This window comes from Polypterus senegalus, chromosome 9, assembly GCF_016835505.1.
Source record: "Polypterus senegalus isolate Bchr_013 chromosome 9, ASM1683550v1, whole genome shotgun sequence".
NCBI lineage: Eukaryota > Metazoa > Chordata > Cladistia > Polypteriformes > Polypteridae > Polypterus > Polypterus senegalus.
Genome location: NC_053162.1, coordinates 67,718,221 through 67,732,010, shown reverse-complemented (window position 1 = coordinate 67,732,010; position 13,790 = coordinate 67,718,221). Strand labels below are relative to the sequence as shown.

The 13,790-nt window shown below is 39.3% G+C and overlaps 1 protein-coding gene across 1 annotated transcript in view; it reads left to right on the top strand.

Moving 5' to 3' along the window:
* Positions 1–13,790, top strand: part of vac14 (vac14 homolog (S. cerevisiae)) — a 219,319-nt gene that overhangs the window by 156,317 nt on the left and 49,212 nt on the right. Inside the window, exon 14 of the mRNA XM_039763184.1 lies at positions 11,194–11,326. Coding sequence (XP_039619118.1) covers positions 11,194–11,326 — 133 coding nt within the window. The remainder of the gene's footprint in view (positions 1–11,193; positions 11,327–13,790) is intronic.

Here is a 13,790-nt window from a genome sequence, read left to right as displayed (position 1 = left end):
TTGTTTATCACGGAGTGAGGTAATACCTAGAGCTGCATAGGCTAAAAAAAACAGCATATCGGTATTTGGAACACATTCATTTTATGTATGTTCTGTGTCTACAAAGATCTACAGTGCATCTGGAAAGTATTCACAATGCATCCCTTTTTCCACATTTTTCTATGTTACAGCCTTATTCCAAAATGGATTAAATTCATTTTTTTTCTCAGAATTCTGCACACAACACCCCATAATGACAACGTGAAAAAAGCAAATTTATTAAAAATAAAACAACCTGAGAAATCACATGTGCATAAGTATTCATAGCCTTTGCTCAATACTTTGTCGATGCACCTTTGGCAGCAATTACAGCCTCAAGTCTTTTTGAATATGATGCCACAAGCTTGGCACACCTATTCTTGGCCAGTTTCGCCCATTGCTCTTTCCAGCACCTCTCAAGCTCCATCAGGTTGGATGGGAAGCATCGGTGCACAGCCATTTTAAGATCTCTCCAGAGATGTTCAATCGGATTCAAGTCTGGGCTCTGGCTGGGCCACTCAAGGACATTCACAAAGTTGTCCTGAAGCCATTCCTTTGATATCTTGGCTGTGTGCTTAGGGTCGTTGTCCTGCTGAAAGATGAACCGTCGCCCCAGTCTGAGGTCAAGAACGCTCTGGAGCAGTTTTTCATCCAGGATGTCTCTGTACATTGCTGCAGTCATCTTTCCCTTTATCCTAACTAGTCTCCCAGTTTCTGCCGCTAAAAAACATCCCCACAGCATGTTGCTGCCACCACTATGCTTCACTGTAGGGATGGTATTTGCCTTGTGATGAGCGATGCCTGGTTTCCTCTAAACGTGACGCTTGGCATTCACACCAAAGAGTTCAATCTTTGTCTCATCAGACCAGAGAATTTTGTTTCTCATGGTCTGAGAGTCCTTCAGGTGCCTTTTGACAAACTCCAGGTGGGCTGCCATGTGCCTTTTACTAAAGAGTGGCTTCCATCTGGCCACTCTACCGTACAGGCCTGATTGGTGGATTGCTGCAGAGATAGTTGTCCTTCTGGAAGGTTCTCCTCTCTCCACAGAGGACCTCTGGAGCTCTGACAGAGTAACCAGTGGGTTCTTTGTCACCTCCCTGACTAAGGCCCTTCTCCCTTGATCACTCAGTTTAGAAGGCAGGCCAGCTCTAGGAAGAGTCCTGGTGGTTTTGAACTTCTTCCACTTACAGATGATGGAGGCCACTGTGCTCATTGGGACCCTCAAAGCTGCTGAAATTTTTCTGTAATCTTCCCCAGATTTGTGCCTCGAGACAATCCTGTTTTGGAGGTCTACAGACATTTCCTTTGACTTCATGCTTGGTTTGTGGTCTCACATGAACTGTCAACTGGGGGACCTTATATAGACAGGTGTGTGCCTTTCCAAATCATGTCCAATCAACTGAAATTACCACAGGTGGACTCCAATTAAGCTGCAGAAACATCTCAAGGATGATCAGGGGAAACAAGATGCACCTGAGCTCAATTTTGAGCTTCATGACAAAGGCTGTGAATACTTATGTACATGTGATTTCTCAGTTTTAATACATTTTCAAAAACCTCAAGTAAACTTTTTTTTCACGTCATTATGGAGTGTTGTGTGTAGAATTCTGAGGAAAAAAATGAATTTAATCCGTTTTGGAATAAGGCTGTAACATAACAAAATGTGGAAAATGTGATGCGCTGTGAATACTTTCCGGATGCACTGTATGTAAGTGTAGGATGACAGGAAATGCAAGATATGTTAAACACATACCTAAAAGACAAATGTTTTTCCTGTTTTAGTACTAACGACAAAATTATGACGTGAAGTGTATAATGTGTGAAGACTGAAGTCCAAATATCAAATAAGCACTTTCACAAAAGGTAAAAATATAACAGAACAAGTCTGCTTTAATTCATGACTATAACCGTGAAAAAGAAATCGGGTTAGAGTTGTGGATGCTGGCCTGGACTGGATAGGCAGACATGTACATTTCACCCAAAACACGTTTATTTACACTATTATATACAAGTCCTTAAGTGCCACACAAACCCCACAAGTCCCCAAAGTCCTGGCCACACAATGCCTTCACTCTTCTCTTCAGGCCACCTCCTTGCCTCCTCCAGCAATCTCAGTCCCCTTCCACCCGACTCTCGCCTCAAATGAAGGGAGGTGGCCCCTTTTATCCACACCCGGATGTGCTCCAGGTGCTTCCCGGCAATCTCCCGCCGACACGCCGCAGTATTGCAGAAGTACCGGCTGTATACCCGGAAGCACTCCGGGTGTCCCTGCTCCTCTTCCCCCCCAGCACTTCCTGGTGTGGTGGAAGTGCTGAGGTCCAGGGCTCCAAAGGTATGGGGGCGCCCCCTGGCAGTGACCACGGGCCCCTACAGGGTGGAGCTTCAAAGTTCTGTACCCACGGCCCCCAAAGGAACCAGGGCAGTCGCCCCCAGATGGCCTGGGGAAGGCGCAAGCCCTCCTCTGGTCCTCCTGGGTGTACCGGCCGGGTCGCCACCCCAGCCACATGTGACAGTGTATGTCATTGTAGCAACTGCTTTGCTAGTACAGTGGTAAGAACTGCTGACTCCTATTCGAAAGGTTGCAGGTTCGAGCCTACCCGTGTCCCAAATTAAACGTTTTGAGTAGTCAGCTGCTCTTATTGTTACTATCTCTCTATTATAAAAAAAATCCTGGAAGAGAAAAACTGGAGATGAAGATCACGGAAGACACTTAAAAGACCTGCGAGATGAAAGAGGTTGGCCACGGAGCGTCTCATGGGGTCCTTAAACATGAGACTTTGTGCCAAGAGATTGACCCAGGACCATCTCGTGATGACGTAGAACATGAGATTCTTTCAAGACATGTCCTACTTACAACCAATATCAAATAAGACAGACCACAGGCAGCAAAACACTCAGTTGTGTCAATCCTTTGAGGACAGACAGATCCAGGGTTCTCAGTGCATATAAAGCATATAAGGACAATACGTTATAGATGAAACATTTATGAGTAAGCGAAGAAGAAAGCAGCATGTAGAAAAGAGACTCAAAAGTGTTGGAGAGAAAAAAGAGCAATAAAGTAAAATAATAATCTAGGCGCAAATTCAGAAAATAAGGAATGTAATTATTAGCCTGGAACAAGTGGAATTGAAAAAAAGCACGTCCAATTGGGCTCAAAATTAAAAGACAGAGTAAAAGACAAAGTAGAACTTCATAAAGACGTTAACAAATGTTGGCGCTGTACACATGCAGAGCAGGTTTCAGATTATGAAAGCAGTGGAATTCGAAAGGCTCAAAAAAAAAACCTTGGGGTGATACAAATGCAGAGAAAGTTAAAAGAATATGAAAGTAGAACAATTTGAAAGTATAAAATAAAGAAAGTAAAGATCGCAGTAGCGCAAACAAACGAAAATTATTACTCGAAAAAGGGAAAATAATCACCACGGACCAGGGGCCTCATGTATAACGCCGTGCGTAGAAATCGCACTATAACATGGCATAAGCACAAAAGCCGAAATGTGCTTACGCCCAGAAAAATCCAGATGCAGGAATCTGTGCATACTCCAACTTCCACGTTCTTCCGTTACATAAATCCCGATCAGCGTGAAAACTAAAGCTCCTACACGCGCATTATGTAACGCCCCAAATCCTCCCAGAATTATGCCTATTTGAATATGCAAATCAATATAAATCGCCCTTAAGCGCAGCCTTCTGTGAAAAGACAATGGGAAAAGCACGGGGAAAATATAAGAATTTCAGCGAATACCAAGTGGAGGCAAAGGAAAAACATACTATTTGTTCAAATAAACCGTGGTATAATCAACAAAATGAAGTTGATAGAGTGACATAGCGTGTTGGAGAAACTTGAAAGCTCACATTCACAAAATCGCACAGTGCCGGAAATAAAAAGAAGTCACATATCAAAGTTGCCGTGAAAAGAAGAGTTGTAAGCCCACTGTCTGAGTGTCATATGAAAGTTTATTAGGGTACAGAGAAAAAAGGCACACGGTGGGGAAAAAGCACGAAATGTCAACTTCAATCTCGAATTTTCCACTTTAATCACGTAGTTTATTTTGTCATTTAGTAGAACATTATAAACTTCATCTTAAAATCGTTTAATTAACCAGTTTCTCAAATCACATCGTAATTAAAGTAGCACGTTAAATGCTTTGTTTTGTATTTGATCTTTTACTCGTATGTGCTCTATGTGTGTGAATCACTACTTGCTTCTTTAACTGGCTCTCTTCCTCCAACTGGACACAGAGTCCATTACATTCGTGATATTACAGCTCTCTGAATAACTAAAATACTGAGATGTATACGTGATGTCATTTTCATGATGATAGGAGTTAAAGCACGTTATTAAACATGTGTTTCACTTCGATGAAATAATTTATTGTCGAAATTTGTCGCTGCATTTTTAGCTGTGTTGTTATTTTCTCTTTCTGTGTTATATTCAATGTATATTGGCGTAGCCGTCACTTCAGTCAGTGCTTTTCTTTCCCCAAGTAACCGATCGCCATACAATCAGCTCTGTAATAGACGTTAAGCCATCTGTAAGCTTAGCGGCGATTCTTCAAAACGTTTAAAGAACATTGAAATATCTTCGTAGTCCATGTTTATTCTATCCTTCACGACACTCCCAGTGAAGAATATACAAATGAAGTTAAAGTTTTATGTGTATAATTTAACAAACATATTTTGCTGCATTTCACCTTAAAAATGATATCGTCATCATATGTAAATACGTGCTTTATAAAGTGGCTCAGGTTGTGAGATATTATAACTGTAGTGCAAGTTTACAGTGGGGTGATTGTACTTATAAGTACAAACCGTTCTACAAGGAGCAATTGATTGAGTGCATTTAAAGTTCTTGGGATGAAACTGTTTCTGAACCGCGAGGTCCGTACAGGAAAGGCTTTAAAACGTTTTGCAGTGGCTGAGACAGCGTGTCCTTGAAGCTGTATACCGATAATTCTCTTTCCGATCAGCTGCTGCTGTGATTCACACTCAGATACAGTGATATAAATACTCCGAGTCGTGCAGTGAGAGTAATATGGAAAAAGATGATCCGCTGTGGCAACTCCTAACGGGAGGAGCTGAAAGAAGAAGAAGAAGGAGAAGTGAGAGTAACAACGCTAAAGCAGTTATGGTATTTGGAATACTATGGCTGTTCCCTGAACCATTATATTGTTACGAGTTAATTACAATCAGATGCATTACACTAATAAACAATATGCGGTTAGTTTCTGTGTATTTATAAAGCCGCGTCATGAAAATAATGAGTAATCACACAAGAACAGTACCATTGCTTTGACGCTGGGTGCCGCCAGTTTGCAAAACCGAGCAGAGAACTTGCGTACGACAAGGCATGAGGTACCGTGGAAAAGTGCGTGGCTTTACGCCAAGTGTAGGTTTTATACATCACGATTTGAACGTGGAAAAGTTCTTACGCAACATTTCTGTGCGTACGCACCGTTTATACATGAGGCCCCAGGTGTCATTGGAAAATAAAGCAGGACAATGCAAGGTCAGAAATAAAAGACAGAGTACAAAACAAGAAAAGCATCATAAAGAGGTTAAAAACAACAGGGCCAAACACATGAAGAGCAGGTTAGAGATAATGAAAACTGGAATTCAAAAGCCTCAAAAAAAAGTTGGCGTGAAGCACATGCAGAGCAAGATATAGACTATGAAAGCAGAAAAACACAACAGTGTCAAAACAAAGTAAACATCGCATTAGCGCAAATAAAGAGAAATTATTACTTGGAGAAATAGCAAAAAGGCGAATAGAGATTGAATCTATGGACATAGGTGATATGTCAAAGTATGTAAATATTATAAAGCTTTGAAGTTTTAAGTCAGAGACTTTCAAAAACGTGGTTTACCTCACATGCATTTATTGGTTACTTTGCAAAAAAAATTAACTGCTGATGATGTAGATCGTTTTGTCTGTGCTGAAATTCCAAACAGAGAAACTTACCCTGAATTATGGTACAAAGTCATTAAACACATGTCTCACTGACCTCATTTAAAAGATTCAGCATATTGGGACTCGAAAGTTTCCAAGTATTGTTTTTACAGAAGTTCTGAAATAAAAGTGAAACTAATTAAACAGCAACAATTCAAAGAAAAAAAAATTTTAGTGTGTATACCCGGAAAACCAAACACAGGGGCTGGCGAAGCGAGCAGGGGGCGGAGACCCTTGTTATACAATGAAAACATACATTAGATTTGAGTCTGTAACAGCTGGTTTAAATGTAAGGTACTTGTAAAGGTTAGCTTTTTTTTTTTTTATTCAGTTTTATTCTCTCAGTCGCGTTCAAGCTTGTCCCGAACTGACACTGCTGTTTTCAAATAAATGTGCTATAACAGAGGTGAACTAAGATGAGGTCGAGGGTTCTACATCGGACAAAGAGAACAGATGTCCTCTCCACAAGAAATGTCCACTTGTATTTAAGAACAACACAGCTGCACAAGTCAAAAGATGGCACTGTTAGGATGCCAGTCAGTCTGCCCCACACCTGTCCTTCAACGAAACGGCATGGCTTACAGAGCTTGCCAATATATCATGCAAAGTCCTGTTTGTGATTATTTTCTGATGGTCTTTGCATAAGAAACATTTGTATGTTTGTTATGTAAAAGCCAGATCGAATGTTATTTACCTTGATTAATTTATAGACTCTTAGTATGCAAGTGACTCTCCACACTAGTGTTTAGATGTGGACGGTGTATGTTCCCAAAAAAGAAGTCCAACTGCATTCTCGTACCATTGCTTGCATACTGAAGTGTCAGCAGGCATTTTTCTCCCGTGGGGTGACTGGGATCGTTTCCCGAGTAAGATCAAACACAGTTGTGTAGGGTGTGACAGGAGCTTCCACCTGCAGCTGAAGTCACTTCAGTATACATGTAGTTTGTCAGCGTGCATGTGTCGATCAAACACAGGAAGCTCTGCAGTCTATTTTTGACTTTACACTGTAATGATAAGTAAATAAATCAAGGTAAATAACATTTGATCTGACTTTTATGTACAAAGTACAGTGGCAGCAGCTTCCACCTGCAGCTATAGACTCTTTAGTACTTGATCAACTCTCCACGCTAGTGTTTAGATGTGGGTGGTGTATGTGCCCAAAAAAGAAGTCTAACTGCATTCACGTACCATTGCTTGCGTACTGAAGTGTCAGCAGGCATTTTTCGTGACATTACACGTGTAATTTGTGAGCATGCCCTTGTTGATCAAACACAGGAAGCTCTGCAGTCTACTTACTGTATGACTTTACACTGTAGGAAGATAAGTAACTAAATCAAGGTAAATAACATTCGATCTGGCCTTTATATAACAAACATATAAATATTATTTTATGTAAAGACTATCACGAAACATAATCACTAACAGGACTTTGCACGATACGTTGGCAAGCTCTGTAAGCCGTGCTGTTTTGTTGAAGGACAGGTGTGTGGCAGACTGACTAGCAGTATGACGCCGGACCTCATCCTGCATCCTAACGGTGTCATCTTTTGCCTTTACGCCTGTTGCATATGTTTTGTTCTTATATGTGAGTGGACACTTCTTGTGGGGAGGGGTTCTCTTTCTCCAGTGTAGAACCCTCATCCTCATCTGAGTTCACTTCTGTTATAGCAAAACTGAACTAAAAAAAAAAAAAAAAGCTAACCTTACAAGAACCACAAAATGGTAAATTTAGGAAGCAGCTGATATCGAAACTGCGACCTCTTGATTAGGAATCAACAGTTCTTAGCATTGCACCATGCAAGCTGTCGTATCAGCAGCCTTCTGTAACCTACTTTCTTTTTTCTTTGGTTATATTCTTGAATAAAAGTGCACTTGTTTTGTTATGCTTGTACCTTTTGTGAAAGCGTTTATTTGATATTTGGACTTCAGGCTTCACACGTTATACACATGTCGTAAATGTAGGAAGGACGGTCCTTGGGGGTGTGGGAACTGTTAACATTTGAATTTGATGATTGTATATAGCGCTGAACTGACCTCTCTGTACAGTTCTGTCCTCTGCGTTTCCTGGAGTACCAAAGAAACACCACCATGCAGCAACATGTGGAGACTGGGCAAGGTCGGAGGAAAAAAAAAAAAAACACTCTTTCACTAACTACAGCCACATGAAGGTATGCGAATGAATATCGTGTTGCATTGGTACAACTATGTTTTCCAAGATGTGCAATACAGATCATAAAATGATTTATTCCAAATGTCATTTATACCTAAGTCTCTCTTTTTTGTCAATGCGGCTTTGACATCATGGACCAGAAGGTGCATACAAATTCAGCATGAGCAGGAACACTCGAGAATAAAACTGAGTAAAAAAAAAATGAACATCCACAATCATTCTCGGTTCTCGCACACTACTCACATCTATGTCAGTTTTCCCAGTCCCAGTTCAGGCACAAGATCTGACACGGTTTTCAAATAAACAGGTGGTATAACAAAAGAAGTTTGTTTGTTATACTACGCCTTTATCTGAAAAAGGCGTCAGGTTGGGGGGATGAGGGGTTGTGGGAGCGTGAACATGAGTGAGAGAATAAAACTGAAAAAAAAAATGCTGACTTTGACATGTACTTTAAATTTACACCGGCTGTTAAAGACACAAAACAAATGTGTGTTTTTGTTGTATAATATTAACAATAAGAGTAGGTCACTACTCAAAATGGTAAATTTGGGAAGCAGTTAATAACGAAACCGCGACCTCTTGATTGGGAGTTAGCAGTTCTTAGCATTGCACCACGCAAGATATATCAGCAGCCTACCGTAACCTTTTTTCTTTTTTTTTTTTGGTTATATTCTTGATTAGAAGTGCACTTGTTTTGTTATATGTGTACTTTTTGTGAAAGTGTTTATTTGATATTTGGATTTCAGGCTTCACACATTATAATATACTTCATGTCTACATTTTGTCAATTATCACTAAAATATGAAGAATGTTTCTGTTTTAGCAATGTTTTTACATAGATTGTGGTAGACACGGAACACACATGAAATGTATGTATTCCAAATGACGATATATTTTTTGCCATATAAAGAAAGCTTCAGGTACTTCCCTCAAAAATAAACACTGAGCACTGAGAAACTTCTTTGCGAATTGAACTGCAGCGGGGGCATGCGATACCAGGCTGCTTACTGCTTTTGCTTATCAACACATTTACAAGACAAAAGACGCTGACGGAGAGGTGCGAATGGATTTAAGGTAGGTCTGGTTTACGAGTATTTTCGTAAGCTTTGGTAATTCAAGTGTTAGTAGGGGAATTTACCCTTGGCTCAAGTGCATATTATAACACTTCCTAAAGCCTATGTCAATGTCTGTTTTGTATTTTTTGGCTGTGTAAAAAGATGTGCTTCATAAAGTTTGTTACCCCATTGCCCCTTGTGTCAGAACCCATTATTAGTACAGCTTAATTGTATAGGGCCATTCCATTCAATTTCAGCAGTATTTCATGTAAAAAGTGTTGACATGTTTTCTTTTATATTCCATGTTAGTTAAGTAGTTCAGAATTTATGTTTTATGTTATGAAATATGGAAAATATAACACTGTTTAGAATCAAAAATTTCCATGCTGTTTAGTGGTGATTGATAGGATAAGATACATATAGCTGGGTAAACTGAAGATATGCTAGACATGCACTGGCTAGTTTTTTATTTTAATGTTTTGAAAGCAATGTTGAAAATAAATATTTACACTTGGGTTTCAGAAATATGCAATATAATATAAATATGTTTAATAATCAAAAAAATCTAAGGAGTGTCTAGATTGGATCAGTGGCTAGCACCGTTACCACTCATCTGAAGAATAATGGATTTCATTTCTCAGCCAAGTCACTAACTGTATGTAGATTATGAATTCTTCCAGTATATGTATTTATTCTTCTGTTCATTTTCCAGTTATACTTCTGCATCTCAAAAATGTGTGCTTCAGGTTAAAATTACCTAATGTAAATGAATGTGGGTGTGCTCAGGAGTGTGCCCTATAATGGAACTGTTGGATCTGGCTTTTGGTGTGCGCACAGGTGTGGACAGATTAGGCTTAGGCCCCAACAATAGTGAATTTACGTTTAAATTTAAAAAAAAAAAAAAATAGATGGAATGAGAAGCATCTAAGAACATATATAAAATAAGCAATTTTTTTGTAACTTTATCTGTATTAGTTTATTTTGCTCTAGTTCTTTGTATCTGGTTATTAATACTCTCTGTCTTCTGCATTATGCTACATTGTGTGGCAAGCTTTCAGTACTGATGGTCTCATTTCAAGAATTCCGATCATGAGATGCCTGTCTTTCCTGCTGTGAAGAACTAATTTACTGGTAGCCCATTATAACATCTTAACCATCTGCATTTTGCACTTTAACCCTTTCTGTTGTATTTTGTCAGTGTGAGCTAAGCACACATTATTCTTTCTTTTCCCCCATAGTTAGTCTGTGTACTATATGATGGGAAATGCTTGTATCCTTTTCACCTTTCCACCCTTTAAAGATGCTTTGTAAGACCCCTATAAGCTAAGTTAGCAGAAATTTCCTGTCTGTCCCTGTCACTGGTTTCTGAATTGGTCAGTTAGCAGAAATTTCCTGTCTGTCCCTGTCACTGGTTTCTGAATTGGTCAGCAGGCATATGGATCTGATTACCAAGGCAGAGAATGGCTCAGTGAGATTAGAAAGGCATTTTCATAATAGTCATCCTTACATGCACATTTGTTGGTGTTTTTAATAACAGGAAATGGGTGCTAGTGTACAGGCCTATCACTTCCCAAAACAGTTATTGATTAGGTCTGGATCCTGTCCAGACCTGCCACTAATGTTGTATTTGTATTTGTACTGTATATCTATTCAAATCTGGTATATTACTTTTTAATGGTTATTTGCAAATTGAAATTTGAATTGGTTTTCACAAGCCCCTAGTTCTGTTCCTGACACACACAATACTTGGATTTGGGTGAATGAGATGTTTTTTTTCCTATTCACCCAGTCTGATCTAACATTGGACCCAATTGTATTCATGAATGTAATGTGCACAGTTTAGAAGACACCATTAATTTTCTTTCTTTTTAGTTCAAGAATACATTTCAAATTCAACTACTAACCTAAAACATTTTTTGATAGTTGACATTTTTTTGGACTTGTGCACAGTGCAAAATCCTACTTGGTTATACTTCCTGTTCTGTTTTCCTGACATTTAGGGCCAAAATCTGGTGATTGTTCCCCTTCAACCCCCAGTATGAACTCTTACTTCTACAAGTTTATGATCAAACTTTTGAGGCGCTTCAGTATGGAGAGGAAACTTCTAGATATGCGTGGTGCTTTCATTATCAGGTAAGGAACTGATGGCACTGAAAATAATAATGTGATTGTGGAGGGAGGATTATCTAACTGCTGTTTGTTTATTCCTTTTATTAATTAATTTTCTGTTTTACTGTTAACTTTGTATTGCTTTTGCAATGAAAGACTCACACACTCTAGCTCTCTAAACCCCAAAGTTATACAGATTTCTTTGCAGCTTCCCATCTCTAGCTATTATTCCTGGCCTATACAGTAGCTTCTCTTTCTTCATTTGTTGTGCACCATAGTACCCTTTCCCAATTTTGAACTATTTTGCATTTTATTAAAAAGTAGTTGTGTTACTTGGCTTCACCTCTGAAATTATCTAAGATAATGGTGAATACACCTGTCGTTGTACTTTAGAAATGGATGTCATTTGAAATGCACTATTCTGTTTCTCATATCATTGAGAAAATATTCTGTATCTGGGCGTAAATCAAATGCCAAACTTTTAGTATACCTTGGTAAGTCTTTGAAAGTTTATAATTTGATTTTTCCACATTTGCAACACATTCTAGTGGTTCATCACTTCATTTCAATGTATGAAAATATGGACAAAAATATACAGTGGGATGCAAAAGTTTTGGCAACCTTGTTAATAGTCATTATTTTCCTGTATAAATCATTGGTTGTTACGATAAAAAATGTCAGTTAAATATATCATATAGGAGACACGCACAGTGATATTTGAGAAGTGAAATGAAGTTTATTGGATTTACAGAAAGTGTGCAATAATTGTTCAAACAAAATCAGGCAGGTGCATAAATTTGGGCACCGTTGTCATTTTATTGATTCCAAAACTTTTAGAACTAATTATTGGAACTCAAATTGGCTTGGTAAGTTCAGTGACCCCTGACCTACATACACAGGTGAATCCTATAATGAGAAAGAGTATTTAAGGGGGTCAATTGTAAGTTTCCCTCCTCCTTTAATTTTCTCTGAAGAGTAGCAACATGGGGGTCACAAAACAACTCTCAAATGACCTGAAGACAAAGATTGTTCACCATCATGGTTTAGGGGAAGGATACAGAAAGCTGTCCCAAAGATTTAAGCTGTCTGTTTCCACAGTTAGGAACATATTTAGGAAATGGAAGACCACAGGCTCAGTTCAAGTTAAGGCTCAAAATGCAGACCAAGAAAGATTTCGGATAGACAGAAGCGACGAATGGTGAGAACAGTCAGAGTCAACCCACAGACCAGCACCAAAGACCTACAACATCATCTTGCAGCAGATGGAGTCACTGTGCATCGTTCAACCATTTGGCGCACTTTACACAAGGAGATGCTGTATGCGAGAGTGATGCAGAGGAAGCCTTTTCTCCGCCCACAGCACAAACAGAGCCGCTTGACGTATGCTCAAGAACATTTGGACAAGCCAGCTTGTTTTTGGAATAAGGTGCTGTGGACTGATGAAACTAAAATTGAGTTATTTGGGCATAACAAAAGGCGTTATGCATGGAGGAAAAAGAACACAGCATTCCAAGAAAAACACCTGCTACCTACAGTAAAATATGGTGGTGGTTCCATCATGCTGTGGGGCTGTGTGGCCAGTGCAGGGACTGGGAATCTTGTCAAAGTTGAGGGACGCATGGATTCCACTCAGTATCAGCAGATTCTGGAAACCAATGTCCAGGAATCGGTGACAAAGCTGAAGCTGCACTGGGGCTGGATCTTTCAACAAGACAACGACCCGAAACACTGCTCAAAATCCACTAAGGCATTCATGCAGAGGAACAAGTACAACGTTCTGGAATGGCCATCTCAGTCCCCAGACCTGAATATAATTGAAAATCTGTGGTGTGAGTTAAAGAGAGCTGTCCATGCTCGGAAGCCATCAAACCTGAATGAACTAGAGATGTTTTGTAAAGAGGAATGGTCCAAAATATCTTCAACCACAATCCAGACTCTCATTGGAACCTACAGGAAGCGTTTAGAGGCTGTAATTTCTGCAAAAGGCGGATCTACTAAATATTGATTTCATTTCTTTTTTGTGGTGCCCAAATTTATGCACCTGCCTGATTTTGTTTGAACAATTACTGCACACTTTCTGTAAATCCAGTAAACTTCATTTCACTTCTCAAATATCACTGTGTGTGTCTCCTATATGATATATTTAACTGACATTTTGTATCGTAACTACCAACAATTTATACAGGAAAATAATGACTATTAACAAGGTTGCCCAAACTTTTGCATACCACTGTAATAGAGAGATTAAGCCTTCAGATAGGGCTATACGAATATATAAAATAAAATATAAAATCATTCAATGTTTATCTGTTCCGAACAGATGACATTGTTCTTTCTTAATGTGTGCTATAAATAGGCAGTGACTATGATGATGGGTCTGTATGCAAGAGTATGCCTTGTAATGAACTAGTGCCCTGTCCAGGATCTTAATGCTTGTTCATACAGAGTATCTCTGGCCTCTTTGTGATCCTCAATTGTATTAAGCAGG